This window comes from Sitodiplosis mosellana, unplaced genomic scaffold (genome assembly GCF_009176505.1).
Source record: "Sitodiplosis mosellana isolate CC-2019 unplaced genomic scaffold, AAFC_SMos_1.0 Smas_scaffold_22, whole genome shotgun sequence".
NCBI classification, from domain to species: Eukaryota; Metazoa; Arthropoda; class Insecta; order Diptera; family Cecidomyiidae; genus Sitodiplosis; species Sitodiplosis mosellana.
Window position 1 is genome coordinate 54,255 of NW_022595264.1, and position 24,146 is coordinate 78,400.

Below are 24,146 nucleotides of genomic sequence, written 5' to 3' on the forward strand. Positions count from 1 at the left end.
CCAATTTGACTGAGTTTTTCATGCTCTGCATATATCCTCAGCTATTTTGCATATACTGTTATCGGGAGAAATTAAATACGCTCATGGAAATTTAACTACATAAACGGAATTTTTAGCGCACGTATGACAATCGTGATAAAAGTTGAACCAAAAATATTGTTCAGTCCAGTTGTATTTTAAAAACCTTCACTCCGTTCATAATACCGTACCTGTTCCATTCTTTATACAACGAGTGAATCCATTTGATAATCTGAAAAAAAAAGTTAAATCTTCCCAAAATAGACAATTCAGTTCTCATTTTTCGGCATACTCTCTTCAATAGGGAAATTCAAAATGAAAGCCTTGTTACCTTGGTTGATTGCAGTGATTAGCTCAGCTAGTGCGTTAACTACATCTAATCCGTGTGACCGGTTTCAAACTGAATATGGTTATAATTGTAAATGTACCGAAATCTATTGTGATACTTTGGATGTACCTGAGCCTGACTTTGGCAACGAATACGTATGGATTACATCATCGCAAAACGGAGAACGATTCTCTTATAAAAATGGAAATTTTTCCACTCGAAATTCGTCTGAATCATTCCACGAAAAAGAGATTGTTTTATGGATTAACCAAAGAATAAGATATGAGAAATCGAAAATAGTCGGCTTTGGTGGAGCACTTACTGGAGCTTCTTCATATGTTGTGGGAAAATTCTCATCGAATTTGAAGCTAAGTTTTTACGAAAGCTATTTTTCGAAGAAAAATGGAATTGGATATAATATGTTAAGAGTTCCAATCGGCGGATCAGACTTTGATTTAACCCAATGGACATATGAAATGGAACCAGAAAATGATACGGATCTTTTGAATTTCACCAAATTGGATGAACGAGACACAATGCGAAATGCACAAATTAAAGAAGCAAAACAAAGTACGGGTAATGATGATGTAATAATTTTGGGTGCTACTTGGTCACCACCGCGTTGGATGAAAGCAAAACAGGAATGGTATGGAAAGGTCGATAATCAACTGCTGCCCCAATTCTATCAAACATGGGCGAATTATCATGCTAAATGGTTGAACCTCATGAAAGATGATGGAATGCCAGTTTGGAGTATCTCAACCGGTATGAAGAGATCAAATTTGTGGAATAAATAATTAATTTTGGTCATTTCACACAATCTTTTGTCACAGCTATTAACCAAACATGTCACTTTTGCATTCCAACAGGAAACGAACCGCATTTCGCACGTAATCAAGTCTATGGATTTCCAGCGATCAGTTGGGAGCTGGGTAACCAATCCGAATGGCTCATAGACAACCTTGTACCAACGCTGAAAAAGTCGGGAAATTCACAAGTAAAAATTCAACTGTACGACGATAGTCGTGACATTGCTTTGGAATATTTGGAAAAGATGTTCGAACAACGCAACGATGTGATGGAATATGCTGATTACATAAGCCTACACGCATATTTCGACAGAATATCATCGCCAGAAATTCTTGATGAAATATATGCCAAATATGATAAGCAAATTTTGTACACTGAAATGAGTTTCGCTGTATTTAAAGGAGAAAAAGTGTTACCAGGATCATGGCCACGGGCTGAAGAGTTGATAAAGATATTGATGGAAACTTTGCAGCATAATGTTGCCGCGTACGTTGATTGGAATTTAATTCTGTTAGAGACCGGGGGACCATCGTATTTGGGCTCATTTATTGAAGCATACATTCTGGCCAATGAAGACTTTACCGTGTTTTACAAACAGCCACTCTTTTATGCGATGGCACATTTTGCCAAGTTCATTTCACCGCATTCAATTAGAATCAGTTCAGCTGTTATCAATCCAGGCAAATCACAGGTGATAACAGTGGCTTATCTGAGGCCTGACAATAAAGTTTGCGTTGTCTTATACAACAATGGCACTAATCCGGTCGCATTAACCTTAGCCGATGATTTAAAAGGGATAACAAAACTTCAACTAAAGCCAAAATCATTAAATACACTCATTTACTCCACTCGAAGTGGCTAACACTTTAACCTTCAAACCGTAAAATGTATTTTCTAACGTTGTTCGTAAAATCGGTGCCTGAGTGCCCATAATGCATTTTATATGGGAAATGTCATGTATTTATTGATCGGAAAAGTATAAAAATGACTTTGAAATGTGATAAAAGTCATAAAAAATCGAAATACGAAAGACAACAGCAAGTTTTTTGGAATTTTTTCAATAAAGTGGAGATTGCAATGTTGATCTCTTCATAAAAATGAAGGCAAAAACGTATACATACAAATTCCACTATGGCCGATTTTGACGTCAAAAATTGATGTTTTGAACGGCAGGTTGGATCAAAAGAAATATGTATATCATGAATTTTTTTGACCAAAATTGATGAAATGGCCATATTTTGATACAATTTTGATCGATTTTGATATTTTATAACTCGAATTTTATGTACTGTTCAAGATCTTTCCAATGATGTATATTTCATAGTTCGCACATTAATTTTTATACGCGATTTGTCGAAAAATGTATATGGGCACTCAGGCACCCATTTTACGTATAGCGTATCACACATGTTTACGCGCATATGTGGTAAGCTAGTGCGCATATGTGGTAAGCTAGTGCGCGTATGTGGGCATGTTAACGCAATTTTTGTAGCCAAATGTTCAACGAATCGAACCATGGTTATTTTATTAATTTGTGATAAGAAATAATTAAGATATGAGCATTCAAAGTTGGTTTTGGGCACACGGTGCCCAATTTACGGTTTGAAGGTTAAATACTATTATTCAAACAACATCGAATTTTTATGGTAAAATTATGTCTTTATTATTTCCATCCTTTTGATTTTTTTTAAAACATTCAACACTTTTTTTCTTTAAATATACGTAAATAGATTTCAATGGTTTTAAATTGTGTCCATCCTATTCGAGTTTTATTTTTCATATCGATTTTCTACTTGTTTTTAGCCAAATAATTCTCATATCAACAATAGACATAAAAGGTAAATTGTTTTTTCTCTTTATATTTAGTTTCTTCTTAGTATTGTCAATAACCCAACTACTAACATATCAGTTACGAATTTACATTTGAGAGAATCCGCAGCTATAGTATAATTTATTCCACACACCGTGCGCGCGCACACAAATCAAATATAGTTTGCCTTTATATTTAGGAAAAACCGATTCAACGGAACAAAAATGTTCTATTTCAACTCATTATTTCATCAATTTTCACCTAAATCATAACGAATATTCTTATAAAGCACTCCGTTGATGAGACGCAAAATGTTTCCGATCGACTTTTCCCGCCTTGTTTGCAGTTGTGGTAAACATAAAAAGTGTATATTGGTTTTCGGCTCTCGATAAACAGAAACTTTCTGCGCCTCAACGACCGAGTTGTACATCAGGAGGAAATCTTAAATCTTCGGGAGAATTTCGATTCCACTCGACTTAATTTATTTTATTATTTTCTATACGTCAACATTCAACACTCAATATTTAACTATGCAAACTATTTTCAAGCAAACTCCGTGAAAAGTGGTTGCATCTTATCGCGAATGCATGCAGTATGAATATGCCACAAAATTCCATCGATTGAATACAACTATTTTTCGTTGGCAGAAGAATCATTGCCAATGATGGAGTCAGCTCCATTTTGAACATCACACTGATGTAGAACAATTTCATAATGAAGGAAAACGGCAGATTCTTGTTGATTGAAACATCCACGAACGAAAGAATGCAAATGTGTTGCAAACGAAACATTATTGTTGAAAAAATGTTTGACTTTGAAAAAAACTCATAATCGCTCATTGGAAACAAATTGAATGCGCCTGTAACACGTTTCAATCGCTCAGAATGAAGGGAACTTATTGTCAAAAGAGAAACTTCATGCCTATTCGACACTGCTTAAAATTAGATCAAAATTAAGCTGCCGGTTGGCAGGCACTTTTGATTATTCATCTTCAGAAGGAACACCGAAACCCGACACATTTTCAAACGTTTTTATTTTTATTTGAATGAATTTCAACATGAAATCAGTCGATACAAGAAAGTATCTTTTTCAAAATGCGAAATAAGAGTCAGGCTTCGTCATTTCTTCCAAACAAATCACTCTTTTTGATTCCTTGCGTTTTTGATTCTGCGGCGGGCTTTGTAGTGCATAGTATGCACCCCACAATACACATTCCGTGTGTGGTTAGATTTAAAGCTTAAAGTGAAGTTAGTTGGAGCCGAATTTGGTTTAAACTACTCATTTTCGTAAGTTAACGATTGATTTTAAATTTTACATCTTGATTCTTCTATCTCAACTACCGTTTGGGACAATATCTATGCTTTTGTTTTCTTTTCAAGAAAATCACATTTAATTTATCTAGTGGAATGTTGTTTTTTTTATTTGGTTTTTCAAAACTTTGTTGATCGAAATTTCGCTAAATATATTGATATTCACTAGGGTAGGCCGATTGAATGGTTTTATCGATATCAAAAACGGTGTACGAGCAGTCCAGGAAAGCCTCCTCAAGAGGAAAAAGAACAAAAAACTTCCTCTGACTCAGAACAGAGAACGTTAGAAACGTGGCTTGGTGTTGTTAGTCAATATAAAACCGTTCAATCAGCTCACCCTAGCATTCACCAGGCGCTCAGTCAATGGGCTACAAAAATCAACTGACGATAAGAGATTGTTGATAGAATAATGAAAATGCACCTCTACTATTATTTTATTAACAAAATGTTTGAGTCATACATCGAGAGTATAGGATAAGTCTCTAAGAACAATTTAGAACAATGACTTGGAAAAGTTTTTATCGAATGCAGAACAATTCAATGTTCGGAAAATCGTTAGGTGGTAATCTTATTTAAATTCACCTAACTTTGTTGAAAGTTTGCAAAACATTCGTAAACATTGGAATAGGTTTCCGTCTTTGAGAAGAACAACAATCAACAATCCCTTGTTCATCATCATACGTGTGTTCGAATCGAAATTCGAGGTTTATATTTAATTCAAAGAAATAAATTTTATGTACATTCTTTGTTCTACCGCAAATTTTATGTGTTTTTTTTTCTTTCTAAAAGAGTTCCGTCAATTTCCAGCGCAATCGAGTATAATATTATGATTTGATTATTTGTCAATGATTACAATAAATCTACTTTCAAATGCGCGACAAATGGAAAGATTTCATTTAATGTGTATATGTTTTGTTCAAATTTCAAATATTTGTTCATTTGTCTCTGGTATTTTGTTTTTATTCGATTTGAATCATTTAAAAAAAAGCAGAAACTAGTTTGTCAAATTTACACGTTGAACACATTTGTGTATGTTTATTTGGTTGGTTACTTCAAGCAAATCTCTCAATTTTATTTTGTTACTGAATTGATTACTATTTCTTTTTATTATTATTCGTAATTAAAATAACGAAAAGACTTGTTACTATTATCATTTTTCTTTCTTTATTTCAATATTTGTACAATCAAAATGCAAATTTGTTCTTTGTTTTTTTCTTTGTGGTTGAAATAATTATTACTGAACTATAAAGTGATAGCGTTTATGGTGTTTTTGTGTTAATAAGTCGTAGAATGTACGAAACTAGATTAAAATTAAAATTTGATGATTATTGCAAACAATACTATTTTGTTATTTTTGGTTTTGGTTTAAATGTTAGTTGTTGTTTGTTTTTATGGGAGGGTTAAGAAGGAAAGATGCCAAATTTCTCGAATCGGCTATTCATTACACACTACATGGAAAAAAATTGACAGCAAAAATTGTGCGCATTATAAGTGTTTCTTTGTTATTGTTTTAAAGAGAATGTTTTTGATGCATGAATTTTGAGAGAAAAGTCGTAAATAGAAGCAAATGAGAAGAGAGGCGCATGGCACGACCTTTACATAAGCGGCAATGTAAATCAAAGTCAAATACCGTCCGTATGAACTCCCAATCTAACAGCAACACTGACTTGTCCTCACGCATACCATGCAACACTGCCATTTGAACTGATCACAAAACTGAATGAAGCTTACAATGTGGCCCTTGTTTATGCTTGATGACATCTTGTCATAATCCATTTGGATGAATGGAACATAAAATCGATTAAACTTCATTGCGCACGCTATTGAATGTATACATGTACGCTCAACAACAAAAGCTTTTGACTGGATGCCACTTGTCGATCAAACAAACAAAAAGAAGAAAAAAACCCGAACAATATCGTAAGGTACATCGAATTTTGTGAAGGGTTCAAACAAACAGTGGACGGTTTGGTGTAAGGGATTTTGAAGTTTGTTTGTTAGAGAGAGCCATAAGACTGTTTGACAAACGTCAATGCCCTGCGAAATGAAACGAAAAAGGAAAAATATAATTTAAACGTAAAAAATTAGTGACAAGAGTATCATTTTCTTAAAAAACAAGAAATAATAATCAAAACAACAACTATGGTTCTCTTTGTTCACACAATTCTCCCTTAATTTGTTGTTCCGTGGGTGCTTGTTTTTTTCATTGGTGCTTACTCCTTCTCGTTATTTGCTGGTTTCAATTCCATTAGTTCATGCGGTTCGCCCTGATGAAATGATTTTATTGAGAAAGGAACAAGTTTTAATGAAACAGAAAACAAAGAAAAATGAAATAAAATTCAAATCTGTCCATTTGCTTTAAATTCGATCAAAAGAATTTTTTCGATGCGAAATTCAGTCACTTGTTCAATCCAAAAGAAATTAAACGGCTCATTTTTTAGACAGAGGTGATTGTAGTGCAACTCACCAATTCCGGACATGGTTTGTCTTTCAGATCATGCCGTGATAAATGATCGACCAAAATAGCACCAAGAGTGTCGCACATTACGTTGATTGTTGTTCTAAATCGATCCCTGTGAACGAAAATATGTGAGCATAAACGCATTGAAGCTGTGAATGTGGTAAAAATAGGTGGAAAGGCTTACAAAATCCAATCGACAGCAACGATCAATGAAATGTCTTCTGATGGTAAGCCGACTGTATCCAGCACCATGACCATGGTAACCAAACCGGCTGATGGAATGCCAGCTGCACCAATCGAAGCAGCTGTGGCTGTTACACTGAAAATTTACCCAAAGTTACCAAGTTAGCCAATTTTCGAAGCGAGTCAACCATCGATATTCGTTTATGCTCCATACCTGACAGCCACCAATTTTCCAAACGACAGCTCAACGTTTCGCAATTGAGCAATGAAAATGGCAGCAACGGCTTCATACAATGCAGTACCATCCATGTTAACCGTTGCACCAACTGGAATAACGAATCGAGTAACACGTGGATCGATGTTCATGTTGTCAAGTGTGTCGATTGTAACGGGCATTGTGGCCGAACTGCAAAGTAAACACAATTTGTACTTTTATTTTTCTTTCTTCTTGCTTTCTCTTGAACGTTTATGTGTTCAGACATTCAATGAAAAGATCTTTGGACGCCGCATGAGAACAGTATAAAAACCCAATTCCAACCTTGATCCAGTTCCGAATGCCGTGGCCAACATCTGGCCCATCTGTGAAATGTAACCGTATGGCATTTTTCGGGTGCAAACGAAGAAAATTACCGCAATTGTGCCGAACCCATGGATGAATAATCCCAACATGACGGTTATGAAGTAAGCACCAAGCTTGCCGACAATTATCGCCAACGAGTCCATTTCAATGATTTTAGCAACAACCAAAAAGAACACACCAAGCGGAGACAACCTAATAGACGGAAGAAAGTAAACGATTTAGTTTGAACTAAAACCGTTTTGCATGTGCTCAAAAGTTTGCAATAACGTAAAAAGTCTTGATTGTTTTATTGAGCTATAAAACTATCTTAATGACGTCGTAAAAACGGGAGCTGTGATTGCATACCAAATAACCCAGTGCGTGATAATCATCATGGCTTCGCTGGTGGCGACCAAAAAATCAAGCAATGGTTTGCCAGCCGAACCCAATTTTCCGAGCGCTGTTCCTAATACCACGCTGAACATCACAATTCCAAGAACATTTGTGGTAGTCGAATTCACTTGCTTGAAATTCCACAGATACAAGGGTACTGTTGCAAACATGTGGTGATGAGACGGAAAGACGGAAAAAAAAGTTATAAACAGAGATTCCAAAAATAATGATACAGATATAAAAATGATTATCTAATGGAAAGGTCAATCTGAATGGAATTTTTTCCGCATTTTTGATTTTCTTTGATTTTTTGATCTTTTGATTGATTTTTTTGGTTTGATTTCTTGATTTCTTGATTGATTTTGTTTGTTTTGATTTTCTGATTTTGTGATTGATTTCTTTGATGATACGGATAAATACTTGATGATTTAATTTTCATAAATTATAACCGGAACGAAAAACGAAAACCAAAAAATCGCTAACTCTTTCCTAAAAAAAAATAATCATAAAATCAAGAAATCAAATCTAAAAAAATCAATCACCAAATCAAAAAATCAAATCCAAAAAAATCAATCACAAAATCAAGAAATCAAATTCAAAGAAATCAATCACCAAATCAAAAAATCAAATCCAAAAAAACAATCAAGAAATCAATGACAGATGACCACCGAAAATTGTTATATATGGACACAATGACAACGGAATCCTTTCTAACTACGGAACATTCACAAATAAAATCTCATTCGAAAAAGACCATAAAATGGAGTATCTTCTATTTTGCTTACGTGATGTATTGCCATTTGGTGGAGACAATTCCGTTGATGACTGTGCACGAAAATAATGAAAAAAGATAAAGAGAGAGAATATTTTTCCAGTTACTTCAATTCATTCAACTCCATAAATGAAGGAAAATATCAAAACTAATTCAGTTTGCAAGTTTGAATGGAAATGCTACGAATCATAATAATGATGCTTTATGAATGAAACGTCCATCAGTTGACATAAGTCGAAAGACACAAAATCATATTATAATAACTACAGAGTTTTTGTGGGCGAAACTTAATTATCTCCACATCCTCCAGCATGGGAACACATCGTATTGGCTGGATGTTGTGTACGAGATGAATAAACATATTATACAAATTTGACGCAAACGCTTCAATAATGATGTACGCGTGCAATGAGTCTCGCTCTCGCCTCAGAAATAAGGACATGTGGCAAATATTATTCAGCAACCAATTGGATTTGATTACTTGCTCGCTACATTCTTGGAATCGAACTTTGTCAGACGTGCACATTTGATGCACGTGGCCTTCGTTTGTCACACGGGTCCATCAAATGTATGAAATTCATACATTATGAAAACCTTTCATTGAAGAGACTATTTGAGCGGGAGCATATCGTTGGAGAATACAAAGAAAACTATTGACTTTCCTTAGCAAATGCATACCGTTTTTTCGCAGAATACTCAATGCTCATTCGACTGTCACAGTGTATGTCAAGTTCATTGTTTATTCGCAATTAGTTATGAGCTTGAATGTTTTCATAATTAAGATTTTATTGTGCATGTGATGTGCGTGCGCGCGCTCGTTGAATAAGTCGTTCTAATTTATCATTCATATGATAATAAATTTCATGAAATAAATCAAAGTGTATCACACATTGAATGCGGTTAGTATTTAAAATAGACAGCAAGTAATTAAAATAAACTCGAAATGAATGAATATAAAGCCAGCGTCAAATTATGCATTGAGAATAAATTGAAAAGGTTTGCATTTTATGGAAGCTGGCACATCGAATCGATAACAAATTTCCGTAGAAATTCTCAAACACGATAGAATCGAATAAATATCGCTATTTAACATAATACGATTGATTTATAATGTTGAACGATTGTTAAATAGCACAATCGCTGCGACATTTTGGCGATGAAGTGTTTAATATTGAAATTTACATCATTTAATTTGATTTTAGCCATGTACCATATCGCTGCTGCGGTACAGTGCCTACCTCTATGGCAACACGATTTAAATCTTTGGAACTCTCTCACAAAATAAAATTCTTGCGAGATGCGTTTATTGTGAACAACAATTTTTGATGCCAATAATAAAGTCGTATAAATCAGCATTCCAAATGCCGGATTTTTTACGATTATAAAGGATACGAATTATATTGACGTGCTCATAACAATGCAAGGCATCAAATCGAGCGAATTTCCTTCAATATTTTCCTGTTGTCATTTCAAATTAAACAAAAGAAATGCTATTATTTCATTCGTTGTTTGCGTTGGTGCTTCCCGTGTTTCGCACATGTTACAATCAATTACATCACAGTTTTTTTTACCGCGTTATGGTGTTGTTTCATGAGTGCTCACTGCTCACGAACAGCAATAAACAAAATAGCAATTCGATTTAGATGGTTTTGTATCGAACATTTATTACTTTCGTTCAACCTTGATGGACGAGAGCATGTCTACGTCTTCGTTGCACGTTTTTTATTGGACAACCAACAAATGTTAACCCAGATTAACAATGATGCGAATCATTTTTTGTGTTGGCCTATTTCGGCTTGTAGCATACTTACTTGTGCAATTGTGGCTTCAATAATATTCGGTGGGAATACATTTCTGTGAACGAGAAAAAAGAACACCAGTAAATAATAAAACCCATTAAAAGCTTCGTCCAATGATTAATTCCCTTATTTATCCACATTCCGCCCGCTTAACAGACCATTAACACACCTCGAGCTAAATTTTTAAAATTAAAATATTCAAACATTTCCACAACAAATAAATAACAACAATAAATTGCATCGTCTTATTATACTGAACGTGACACAAAGTAAATAATATTTTTGACTTAAGAATTGATTTATAATTTCGATTTCTTCTCCATCTCTTCGTTCGAACGTTTTCTATGTTAACATGGAGCGCTCCACATTTTACGAGCGCATCGTTGGGAAAACCAAAAATCTCGCTTATTAAAGTGAATTGGGGATTCTTCTCGCCTCATTTTCCGTACGAATGGGGAAAATGGCATCGGGATGTCGCGTACTTCATATAAAACGAAATGTGCCGAAATAAAGAAATAAAATTTACAATCGACTTTTTTTGCAAATAAGGCGAAACATTGGCGCATTACATCGGTTCACGGTACTGTGTGTATATAGAGAACGTGACGCATCCACGCAACGTTCAATTTAAAATTGATTTAAATTAATGTTGGAAAATAGATGTTTAACGCAATCGGGCACAGTACCCAGAGGAGCACTGAAGCAGTCGGATCTACGGTTTGAGGCATTCGGAGATTTTCCGCCCTCATAGCGGAAATAAAATTTGCATTCAACTTCGATAAATTCTTGTTGCTTGACTTTTTACGTTCGCGCGTTCATGAATTTATGTTTGCGACTAAACTGGAATTTATTTTCAGCGTTTGGCAGTTGATGAAGAAAAAAGTGGCAGCAGTGGCAGTAGCTCCGGCGATAGCAATTGCCAGCGCCCGTAATAAGATCAATTGATTTTTTTTCTTATCCGATCTATACGCTTATTTTCCACGACGACACTTTACACAGCGCATTTATTGTTATTTTCGATTTGATGCTATTGGTATACTATTTGACTGGCACAACGTGAACACGCGTGTGTCTCACTCGGGAATTTCAGATGGGTTGCCGATGGTTTGATTGTGCGTTTGTAAACTCGTCGGCCTGAATGATGGTTTGAAGCACGTATATGTATCGGGAACATCACAGATCAATATATTCAATTTCAATCGAATGCTTTCCGATTCAAAGGCTAAAAGCCTGTTCATTGTGTGTGGGACGAGTGGATGGAGCTCAAGCACATTTTCATGCCATGTGTACATTGTTAATACGATAAGGTCGTACACAAAGTGGTGCGACATACAATCACAGCAACAGAACCGAGTGTCTCTTGAAGAGAAAATAAGTTTCCCTTGGTACGCGACCGAGCGTTTTATTGATGCCTTTACAGAGGCAGAGATGCGGCTTTCCGTCGATTTTGTTATTCTTTTTTTTACTGTCGTTTGCGAAATACTCGTTCAGTTTGAACGGGAAACACTCAAAATCGTCACAATAATGGGCTAAATACCGTTGAGACGCTAATATCCTGCATCCATAATCTATACTTTCTTTCCGATTTGCTTCGTTCACTCGGCTCCTCCCGATAAAATATCGTTTTCACCACTTTTATTTTCTAATCCACGAAAAAAATCGAAAAATAAGAAAACACTCAATATCTTATCAAGCTATCACAGACTATTTTGACTGTTTCGCGTGAAAACTGAATGCTTCGCATTGATTCCCAGTTTAAGCTGTGTGATAGTAATCATTTCATCGAGATTTTCCGTATCAATGAATTCTTGCTTTTCAATTTATGGATGTTTTTAATACAAACAACGTTTGAAATTCATTCACGAATGCGAAGTCGAAGTTCAAAGTGAACATTCCGATTGGCAGAAAATTGGTTTTGCTTGAAATTGAAATAAAAAAAAGCGAATAAATTATGTACGAAAAAAGTGATTTCCATGGCGAAATTTCTAAAGCGGATTTTGAGTGATTCTTTTTTTTTTTTTGTTCAATTCAGTCAAGGCCAGCTCAAAATGCATTTCAACAATTACACTTCATTGTTTGATGGATTATTGGGAGCGCGTGTATTCAACGATATAGAGTGACAATAACTGCAAATGGAGTGCATTGCATGAAGTGTGTAATATAAGCGAAATGGGGAGCCATGATAAGCACGCTTTTAAATGATATACTCATCCCAAACCATATGCAATCGGGTGCGTGTATGTGTGTGTATATCTGCAGATGTGCACACATGTGTGTACGAGTTCAACAAATGCATTGACAATTATTCTCGGCACATTCAATAAATCAAAAGTGCCTGGTCAGCATAATCTGACGTGATGAAGAATTATAAGATGCGGGTGCATTAGGGTAGCCCAAATGCCAAATGTTTTAAAATTTGCAGCTCCCTACCGCTGATCCGAAAATTTGGGCCGAAAAAATAAATTTAAGCCATTTTCCGACATACTTTTACTAATCAAATCCACTCCCCCGAGAGCTATGTAGTTTGTAGGGGAATAAAATCAATACATTGAAGAATATTTTTAAAGTTCATCCAAATATTTCAGCGAGTAACATTCATGAGGGTCTATAACAGTTCCATTCTGTCATTTTAGCACTATTTAGTACTACGTAGCATGTATACAGGTGGATAGGAACCATTGAGAGGATTTGGTAGTTTTTAGTACATTTTAGTACTCTTTTAGTACTTTTAGTACTGGGTCTGCAAAGCCCATGAGAAGTACTAAAAAGTTGCTTCAGAAACTATTGCTCTATTTCGAGTAGTTCGAGGTTTTATGACGTTATTCGTAGCGAAAATGTGAGATTTTGATCGATTTTGGCCATATTTTCGAATTTTGTACATTTTAACACATGTAAAATTCCTGAGTGAAGGTCTTAATCGCAAATTCTAATCATTTTCCGTCGATTCAGTGTTTTGGTCATAGATGTTTTTGCTGATAATCCGATGTGACAGCGCTACTTAGCGAAAAATCTATCAAAAGTGTAAACCGACGATTTTATTGACAATAAAATGCATTCGGATTGGCTGGTAATGGTCATATTCGGATTCTACGGAAAAAATTGACTCGATATAGGCCCAAAAATGAGTTTTATGTAGTGATTTTGAGGTTTTATGACGTTATTGTAGCAAAAATGTGAAATTTCGGTCGATTTTGGCCATATATTCACCCCTAACAGCTCAGTTTTGCACTTTAGAGCATTGTACTATTGACCAAAATTGTAGTACTGGACGCCAGCAGTAAGATCCAGTCATCTGTTGTCCAGTATAATTGCGATATAGTACCAAAATTTTTGAATATTCTTCAATGTATTGATTTTATTCCCCTACAAACTACATAGCTCTCGGGGGAGTGGATTTGATTAGTAAAAGTATGTCGGAAAATGGCTTAAATTTATTTTCTCGGCCCAAATTTTTGGATCAGCGGTAGGGAGCTGCAAATTTTAAAACATTTGGCATTTGGGCTACCCTAGGGTGCATACAGCAACAATGCAAACGAATTCTGCTCTATTCCATCGCGCTCATAATATCCGTTCGTTCCGGTTCGATCGAATTTTCCGACCTGCTTCCTGTACATTAGCATTGCCATTTCTAGTTGTTCATGGCATTATTCGATCCGATCGAACCAAGTGTTTCTGGCAGCAACAAACAACCCAACTATAGCAACACACAAACCAACCGATGATTTCGAATTCTCTGCATTCCCCAATTGACTCCCATTTCATCGCTAGCTGAATGTGCTTTTTAATTTCCCGTTCAATTTTCATCAGATTTTATTGATGATATCTGCATTTTAATATTCATCGACGAGATGAAGCGATTTAATTTCATTTGATAAAATTCCGAAGAGCTTCATCCAACCGTATAGTACTCGTATGGGATTGTGGACTTATTTTTTCGTAAAGAACTAATATGCGCCAACTCTAGTTTTTTTAAATGAAGTTAATTAAGTTCTCTTTCTTTTCTCCACATTTACATGTTATTTCGTGGGAAATTCTTCTGAGCCTTCAATTCGGTTAGAAAATCTCTCCACACCAATAGATTTCATTGCTGTAATGTGTGTTTTGACTATTTCTTAATAGCCGTACATGCTTGGCTTCATCTCCAATTTGTAGGTTGAGTGCAATGCAAATCGATAGATATTTTGCATCTTTTTCATCATTTTACAGATTCAACAAAATGAGGCAATGCTTGAGCCACCGACAACCATTAACAATTGGTATAAAATTGTTTTTTTTTTTCAATAGATCCAATGACCTTTTAATATCATTCTAATTGGAATGTTTTCGTTTACTTACTGAGAAACATTCGTGTAAACAAAACACTTAGCTGTTAATTTATATATTTATTCGTGAAATGTTACAGAATCCGTGTATTTTTTTCAATTTATATGTTTAAAATGGAACGTTTTCGGTTGATTCTGTCTGTGTTCGTGGAACTGATAAACAACAACTGCTTGGGGCTAGCGCAATGAGCATTTTTTCGCTTGGTCCTATTGTTCTACTCTCTTTTTGATAAAATTCAGATGTATTGGGTAAACTTCGGTTGGTACCAAAAGCACCTTGAATTATCTATAAACCAATCAACATCATTTTTGTAAACTGTCTCCAAATGTGTAAAGTCTTGCAATAATTTAAGAAAAAGTTGATCATTCGCGCATTTTCCCCAAAAATAAATTATCGCAATATTCAGATAACACTTGATAAGCGAAAAAAGCTCATTATTTCATAGTAAATATTTTCCGAACACTTCAAACGTACCAGAAATTCAATCAATGGATCATTTGTTCCAGCCTTTCTGAACATGAAAATAGTAAACAATACAGTGCCACCTGGGGACTAAGTGCAATGTGCCATACTTTCAACGTTTGAACAAACACAGACGCGAATTTGTTACAGCAGACTATCTGCATGATTCTCAATTTTTCCAACCAGTCTCCAGGTGCCGCTCTACTGTTCTTGTTTGACGTTTCCTATCTGTTTGTACAGACGATCAGAGAGGCTGATTTGTTCAATTTTGTGTCAGTTCAGTTTTTAAAGTGTGAAAAATCTGTTTAATCACTGGAATCCCATCGAAAAAGAACTGAAGTTCATCTTACCCAACTTTTTTTCAAAATTGAACGGGAATTGCCAGTTTTAATTGTTTTTGAAAATTTGTGGAATTGTTGAAGGTTTCATTAAAGGAGAGTCTTGTGAGCGATAAAACACAACTTTCGTATAAGTTTGCCTTCTAAGTTGAAAATAGTGGTGTCGAAATGAAGAATTTGTGATTCTTTCCCTTCACATTTCCAAAATATGACCTCGACTAATGCCTCTTACGAACAATCTTTTTAATTGGAAATACATTTTATGCGTCTTTTTAAATTAACGACTCTGAATTAGAGCAAACAGAAAATTATCTATGTGAAAAAGCTGGGAATGCGAATATAATTCAATTTATTAATTTGTATAAGTTTCATAACTTGATGGATACATTAATGAGGGTATGTAATGCGTCTTTAATGCCAAACGTAATTTTTACAAAACATGAGAAGTGAATGCGAAAGTTATGGAGAAAAGAAAAAACGAATAGAACAATAGCGTCAAGTAGAAAAATGCTTAGCAACACACAATCTTCGTGGTAACGAGCTCCGTTTTAGAAAATATAACACGATAAAAGCTACATACACAAAAAATCATCGAAACATAAGAGCACTCATGTCATTATGTGTTGCTCTGAATTAAAAGAAAATGGTGTACATATACATATATAAAAAAAAAGTGATGGAAATAATAAACTTCTTGGCTATATAAGCCAACATTGCACGAAGAAGAATCACTTACCGAATCAAATCGAGCAGTGTGTCGACTGTGTAGACTTTTTTCGAATCGCTTTTCGAAGTTGTGTTTGTAGCAAAGTTATTATCGCCTCCAATAACACCTGGACGAATGGTTGTCACTAAAATAATACCCAATATGACAGCAGATATTGTTGTCGTCAAATAGTATGTGATGGCTCTGTAAAAAAAATGACAAATAATTTAATGAAAAGAGGTGAATTGATGCGGTTTACTCATCTATAGAAAAATTGTTTACAAAAATGAAATGAATGGAAAGCTAGGCAGGTGTTTATCCATTCATGTTTTCAATTAATATCTCATTTCATGCACAACAAACGGTCGGTAGTTGCTTTTGCACACACACACACACAATCATATCACATCCGGATATGCATGGTTTGGATTATTTGAATTAATAAAAAAAAAATGCGCTTGCAATGATTTACATTGCCCGTGAATATATTCGATGTATGGCTGTTTAATTGCGTTGTGTGTATGGTGTCGTTTTGTTATTGGTGCAAGTGGAAATGATGATGGGTGGGCGGATAAAAAAAACAACACACGAATGTATTTCATTATAAACCAGATAAAAATGCACATAAATCAAGAGATCCAGTGTTGGTAATTTATTATTATCTGCGTGAATGACGTGGTTTGCGTTGCAAGGTCAAATCATAAATTAACATTTGACAATAATAACACATTCACACGAAAACAAAAACATGTTTCGTACGATTGATACACAACTTCTGTTTTGCCTTCAGTCAATAGACAAAGTTTAGATTCAATTTAGCTTCGTGTTTGTCTTTGCCTGAAAACTGTCTGGAACACGTTTACTTTTCACAGAAGGAAGAAAAAAAAACGCAAAAAGAAAAATCAACAAATCACTTGCACAACTTTTTAAACCGTTCCATCCATCTATCTATCCATTGAGAACGAGTAAGCGAACGAACGATTTGTTTTTTCTTCGTGTAGTCTGATGCCAAACACAACATGAACATGATTTTCATTTCTAAGCAAAACATGGAAAATCAACAAGTGCGCGCACACACACAAAACCGTAGTAAAACCCATCATCAAGAATCTGTTGCACAATTGGAAGCGTGCCAAAAATGCGGCAGCAAACTCATGCTACATTATTACATGGATTCCTTCGACGAGTTTATGCGGCTGAATTGAGCAGACTACGAGAGCCATTAGGATATTTCCATTTTTTTCATTTTTTTCGTGACGAAGAGGAACAAATACAACGTATAAAAAGAATGTAATGGTGAACATAGATGACGGAAAGAGAGTTCAACGTCACATCCAGTACGGTTTTCAAAGCGCTTATGTGTCGAATGTGCAACGGGGCGAATAAAAACGACACTAAGGAAAAACGCTTTCGAAATGTCATTTCAACTAAATACCGTACGGTTTTGATTGGTTGCTGTGTGTTTTTTTGCATCGTCGTCGTTGTTGTTGATGCCCAGTTTTATTTCAATCGGAAACAGCATATTTATTTACACTCTGCCAGCTTGTCACAAAACCATTTGCTAGTTGGCAAACTGCTGTGAGGTCATACAAATCCACAGATTCTATGTAATCGTGTCATCGCTGTTGCATCCATGCAATGATGATGATGATAATGATGCAATTTTTTTTTCGGTTACCTTTTAGCGATTTTCCCGGACATGCTCAAATCCAGTGAGCCGATGGCGCATGTTATTGACGACACTAATAAAGGTACTATTAAACATTTAAGCATTCTGTTGAAAAAAGAAACAAGAAACGTTGAAATTGGCGAAGGCACAGCAAAAATACATGAAAAAAAAAACAAATTTGATGTTACATACCTTAAAAACAGATCACCTGGATACTGAATATACATGATTTGACGCTTTGTCCATGGTTCTGAACTCGAGTTTTTCGTGATCAAACCGACTAAGACACCGCTAAGTACACCGACACATGTTAAAATGGTCAGCAAATTTCGCTTGATAAAGCCTCTACTGTTCACGGGCATTTTGTTGAGCCGTTGTTTATGTATGTATTCGACGAGTGAGAGAAGAGAGAGAGAGTGTGTGTGTGTGTGTGTGTGATAGAGAGACGGGAATCGATAAAAACTACGCTAAATCCCTTTTTTGTTCCGTCGACGGTGACACTTTTCCGAATTTCGTTATGAACGTTCTAAAATAAAAGCGCAGACGAAAAGAGTAAAATATTTGAATGCCTGTAAAATATGTATCGCGAGTGTGTGTGGTTGCGGTTATGCTGTTCGATTGTTGCTGATGCTGGAAAATATGCGTCAATAGTTTTTATCTCAATCCGAAAACTTGTCTACAATCGTTATTTCTCTGAAAGCAAAAGGAAAGAAAAAACAGATCAAAATGTTAATTAATTGTTAACTGACGATTCATTGCATCTTTTGCAATTTAACAATTTATTAGCTGCTCTAATGAGTGCACATAGTAATTAATTTGCATTAAACTTGAGAAAATGCTCCCCATTAGTGTGTCGAATGCAACCAAATGCACACTACAAAACAATCTCTCGCGCAATTCATTGTCCAATATTTAATATTGGCCATTTTGAAAACGAAGTCAGTTTTGCCATCAAATGTCATTTCTAATTAATATCAATTGAGATTTATTGCGTCGGCTATCGGTTATTAGACGAACATATAAAAAAAACAGCAGCATCGACCACCACCACTAACACCGTCGTCGTCGTTGCTGCCGCCACAAACAATCGTTGTAATTGTGTTAAAATACCATGCAAATATATCATTTGAATTTATTTTTATATTACATTGATTGCAATGCACAAACTAATCGACTTATGGCCGTTTGCAAGTGTTCAATTAAAAAGTGCACAAATTCATCAAAATTGGTTCAAAATAGTCAAGTAATAGCTCCTTGTAGAGGATTTGTCTTGCCATTGGCCAGCTGATGTGCGCGCTTGTGCGCGATAAATTGACGCGGTTAACATTTCAAAAGGCACCCTAACTCTAACTACATAAATATGTAACACGAGAATGAGCATTTCTTTCCACGCGACAAAAGTGTGTGAGCTGCAACGTGCATTCAACCATGCTATTATCTAATTATTAGCGTTTATTTCTTTGCTTGCCCACATTAAATTCGCATTTGACTCCAAGTGTTTTTGTTTGTGCGCTTCTAAACTATGCACGACACATAAGTGTTTTACTTTCCATTTCGATTTTGTGAGCGACCGTGACGCAAAAGGAAAACAGAATAACAAGAGACAACGAATGCACCGAACGTGCTTCAACGTCAATTTTCGTTTCGCGCATTCCGAATGATTCATTCACATTTGAAAATGAGCGAGCAATTCTTATTTATATTCGTCAAGTTTTTTTTTGTCTTCATTGATTACACAAAACTGGTAAACACTTGAATTTTTGGATTTATTTGCACTTTTTTTTTCATCATTGCACAGAAACACAAAATTTTTTAATTGATTTCAATAAAGACGCACCAAATGCACCGATGTAACTGTAAATGGCATATGGAAATTCATTTGCGGCACAAAATCAAAACGACAAATGTGCTGTGAACACATTTCAGTTAAATATCCGGTTGATTCTAGTTTGAAACTTGAAATTTCTAGCGTTGATACGTAAGTACGTTTTTTTTTCGTCTTCGTTGAATTGACGTGACTGAAACTGATTTCGGTTATCGAATTCGTGTTTACGAATATGATGCAAATTTACATGTTTTTGCCATCAATTGTTGATTTTGTCAAGCAGAAAGTGTCACGATTGAATCAAAGCGCCACACAATTGATTTCGATGGTGATGAAAGGACGAGAAATCAATTTATAACCAACAATGAAATCGTGAATTTAATTCATGATGAAGATGCTCTTTCGTATGCCGAAATATAAAATTACATGGAAATCAAGGGATTTTCAATCTGCACGCGTATGTGTGTATTCGAGACTGTCGAGGCGAAAGTGGAGTCCGTTTCGAAGTGATGGAAAAACTATGATAATTTATGGAAATTTGATTCACTTGACTTTTTATCTCGTCTTTTACATGTTGACGCTATGATCAGCATGTTCGTCATGTGCTCTTTGAAAAGCGTACTTGCCCCACACAATGGCACAGGATAATACCCTTCCACCGAAACGGAGGTGGAAAAAGTATTGAGCTTGAACGAAAACTATACGCGATTCAATAAGGCAAAACACGCTTTACATTCAATTCCATTATTGATAGACATCGTGGAATTTTCGTCAGTTTACTAGAGTCTGCTGTCTATTTGAAGGCACCATAATCAGACTACATTCCCGTATCACCAGAAACAGCAAATATTCCACACAAAAATCCAAATCAACAACTGAACGAACGAAACAATTTGAGAAATGTTGAGATTACAAATGCAATACATTTCCAAGGAAGGGAGTTGAAATTTAATTTCGAGTGAGTGCCAACGATTCAGCGGCGGTAGTGAGTATATCAGTGGAGTGACAAAACGTGACTCTGCGTACCTTATCTGCTGTTCATTTGATTGAATAAAACTTCGCGTTGAATATCATTGTCAGCATTTGAAAATGGGAATATTATGCGCGCACGGTATAAATAACACATACACATTGCATTGCTTCGCATCATATCACAAATCGTATCGTATCAAAGCTCCCGAACGTATATATAGATAATTCAGTGATAGTTTTGTCAGTGGCGAGCACCACATTTCGCTGAAGCTGATAACGAGCACAGCTTCGAGAGACCGTACACAATTTATGTGCGACGACGAATTAGATGGATGGATGGATGATGTGTAACGATTATATTCAATTAGCTCACATTCGCTTATGAATATTTCCTTTGTTGTTTGAATTTTGAACACGTTGAATTGAGTGCCCGACCCACTAAACTCAACATTATATTGCGCTCAACGTTGGTTCAGCGTTGCTACTGTGAAAACATCTTTGTTGAAACCAATCCGATTTTACACACTTTTCGCTACTTTCTTTGATCTATCTCTCTCTCTCTCTCTCACTCTCCGCTTAATCCGCTCAGAAAGTAGTTTATCGAGGTCATGGCTTTTCCTCATATTCTCAACGTCAATCCAACAAACAGAAGCGAATAAAACATGAGACGTTAAGGAGAAAAAAACTAAGAACGAATATGATATTATTTTTTTCTTTGTTGTTGTTCCATTTCATAATAAAAATGCAAAATGGATGAATCCCAATTTCTTGTTGCTCGGTTGCAGCCAGTCGGAAAACTGTGAAATATTACGAACAAGTTTGCCTCAATTTTTCATTCGCATAAAAGAGGTTGGTGATTTCTCTTCACATTTTCCAACCATATCCAATGTAAATGACACGAAGTGTAAGGAAGTCAACAGAGTAACCGTATTCGGAATAGAGCAACAAGAGAAAAAAAGGATTAGAGATACACAATGCATTAATGATGAAAGCGAAATAACGAAATATGACTACCCGTCGAATTGATTGATTTCGCTAACACAATAAGCAAACCGCAAGGAAACTTTTCATCCAAAATTAGAAGTGATAGCAATTTGTATGTAGAGAGAGAGAGAGAGAGAGAGAGAGAGAGAGAGAGAGAGAGAGAGAGAGAGAGAGATTGATTGAGACGATGGAAGCAATATATCGATTTTAATAGACATAATGAGACGTTTGCTCCGCTACTCAATCAATCAGGGTTCACAGACTGTGTATATGTATACCTCAAGTCATTTTTTGTGTGTGTGCGTTGTAGATTTCGACAATATTCATCATGGATGTGCTGTGCTCCCTCCTTCTCATCAGAAATGTTCTGCTGAGACATCATATTAATGTGAGGAATTTAATTTGATTGCTTTGGGAATGCAGATCTATGGCAGAAAAAATGGTTTTGTTTTTCTTTGAAGGCGAAGTAAAACAGCGTATTTCTTCGAAAGCAAATCGAATGAAAAGAATCGGATTGATGTTGGGTTAAGTTTACACCCACTCGAAAACAAAAACACACAAACTGCACCGACATTGATTTTGTGTGGAAGCAAAACACACACAAAAAATACCCAAAGTTTGAGTCTTTGGTAGATTGTCGTAGACGTAACTCTTCAAAGGAAGCAAATGGAGTCAGACAAATTTAATAGCATTCCAACATCTATCTATGCGCATGAACAAAATGAAAAAGACAAAATGACAACAACAAGAATGCTCAAATCCGATTAATTAAAATTGTGCGGCATCAACTGTCGAACCGCCGATACTGACAACGAGCTCGTGCACTCATTGTGACAAACACTCGAATACGACAACTAACAATAGCGAGTGAATGACGAAAAAAAGCACTACTTGCATTCACAGACACACACTCAACGGTTAGAGCGAACAAATTTTTTTGTAAACGAAATAGGTCATATATGGTCGGTGTATGGGTGGGCGCTGCCTGGGGCAAGATACATGTGGAATAATGCGGGATTTTGTTTTATCAGCTTTGACAACAATTGAAAAAAATAAATCCACAGCAGCGAAAATGATGTAGTGCACAACAATAGAACCATTCCGAATGAAATGCAATTGATATTGTGGGGCTTCATTCATACATGAATTTGCGAGCGAACGTGTGTGCGTGTGCGCGCTCTGTGCAAATAATGATCGATTAAAATCGATAATGTTCAATATAAAGTGACTGTGTTAATGCACTGTTGAATCGGTTTGAATTGTATTCGTCGATGATTTTTTGATTTTATGTTTTCCATTTGAAAGTCTTTTTTTCATCATTTTCACTTAATTCCGTATTTACCGGATAAATGGCAACCCGTAGTGATTCAGTTCATTAGGAAGATAATCGGTTCATTTCGGTAGAATTTGTTTATTCGCTAACATGAAACACATTTTTTTTCAATGAAACTCTTTTTCCTAATGTTGACTGCTTCAAAAGGAAATCACTTCACTATATGTATTTGTTATCAAATTTGTTTGAACTGGAAAAAACGCACTTTTTTTCGCTCTCGCACAATCGCAATTCTGATAGAAGAACACACGCCACGAAATTATTGATAGAATCCACGAGTCAATGGCCGAAAATAAAGTCGTTGATAAGAATTCGACAGTACGGTGACTGAGAGACACACAAAGAGCGTTTATTATTGCTTTGCACAATCGACCACACTATTGATCACAACGTCCAGCACTGGAATGAGACCCCACATTTCACGGTTGAAACCAAAATGGACCACATAATATTCAAGCTCCAATCACTGGCTGCTATCGCCATCGCTATCACTGATTGCATTTGATTCATTCATTTGCTCTTAATATCGTTGCAGTTTTTTTGTCTTTCTGTCTCTTTTTCTCTTCGCTTGGTTTTTACACCATAGCAAATGAACCGTATATGTCATGGGTCCATGTAAGAACCAGTCGAATTACAACGAAACAATTTTTTTGTGTTTTTTCTGTGTGTATATTTATGTGCGATGCTGGCTCATCATATTCATATATATGTGTGCTCGTGCTCATTCATTCACATGCCTATCAATTTACCGGATGATAGTAATATTGGCATCAATTTCGCGCTAACTCAAACATTTTCATGCTTGAAATTCAAACCCGTGAACCCATCGTTGACGGTATAAATAGGTTTTTGTCGTTTTCAACTTTTTCTCTATTCGGGCGCATACATCACAATTGGCACAACGGATTTTAATTCAGTGGTCATCACTTTAAAAAATATGTTGGAGCAAGTCTAACAATTCAGATTTTATGAATGAAACGCTTGATTATGAAATGAAGAGAGAGAGAGAGAAAGGGAGAGAGTGTGTGTATGTGTGTGCGAGAGAGAGAGAGAGATATACGATAATTGCACATATAATGGCTACTCATAAA

General features: G+C 35.7%; 3 protein-coding genes across 10 annotated transcripts in view; 2 read left to right on the plus strand and 1 right to left on the minus strand.

Annotated features, from left to right (window-relative positions):
- Positions 1–333: 333 nt before the first annotated feature.
- On the plus strand, positions 334–1,365 carry LOC129568718 (lysosomal acid glucosylceramidase-like). Its single transcript, XM_055446962.1, has one exon. It carries the CDS (start codon positions 334–336, stop codon positions 1,141–1,143), a length of 810 nt encoding a protein of 269 aa, XP_055302937.1. The 3' UTR covers positions 1,144–1,365.
- Positions 1,366–1,400: 35 nt separating this feature from the next.
- LOC129568720 (putative glucosylceramidase 3) lies at positions 1,401–2,018 on the plus strand. The gene has a single exon (XM_055446963.1). It carries the CDS (start codon positions 1,401–1,403, stop codon positions 2,016–2,018), a length of 618 nt encoding a protein of 205 aa, XP_055302938.1.
- A 776-nt stretch (positions 2,019–2,794) lies between these two features.
- Positions 2,795–24,146, minus strand: part of LOC129568758 (excitatory amino acid transporter 1) — a 35,055-nt gene continuing 13,703 nt past the window's right edge. For 3 of the 8 annotated variants that reach the window (XM_055447016.1, XM_055447015.1, XM_055447018.1), the window contains exons 2-13: positions 18,134–18,634; positions 17,951–18,046; positions 16,303–16,476; positions 10,456–10,498; positions 8,658–8,697; positions 7,846–8,029; positions 7,459–7,692; positions 7,135–7,326; positions 6,922–7,056; positions 6,744–6,849; positions 6,494–6,543; positions 2,795–6,313 (exon numbers count right to left, since the gene is read on the minus strand). In XM_055447016.1, coding sequence (XP_055302991.1) covers positions 6,274–6,313; positions 6,494–6,543; positions 6,744–6,849; positions 6,922–7,056; positions 7,135–7,326; positions 7,459–7,692; positions 7,846–8,029; positions 8,658–8,697; positions 10,456–10,498; positions 16,303–16,476; positions 17,951–18,046; positions 18,134–18,303 — 1,464 coding nt within the window. In that variant the 5' untranslated portion in view covers positions 18,304–18,634 and the 3' untranslated portion in view covers positions 2,795–6,273. Of the gene's footprint in view, positions 6,544–6,743; positions 6,850–6,921; positions 7,057–7,134; positions 7,327–7,458; positions 7,693–7,845; positions 8,030–8,657; positions 8,698–10,455; positions 10,499–16,302; positions 16,477–17,950; positions 18,047–18,133; positions 18,635–20,499; positions 20,515–23,064; positions 23,106–23,260; positions 23,432–24,146 lie in introns of those variants that run through there. The other 5 variants (XM_055447017.1, XM_055447019.1, XM_055447014.1 and 2 more) reach the window with 5 other exon arrangements.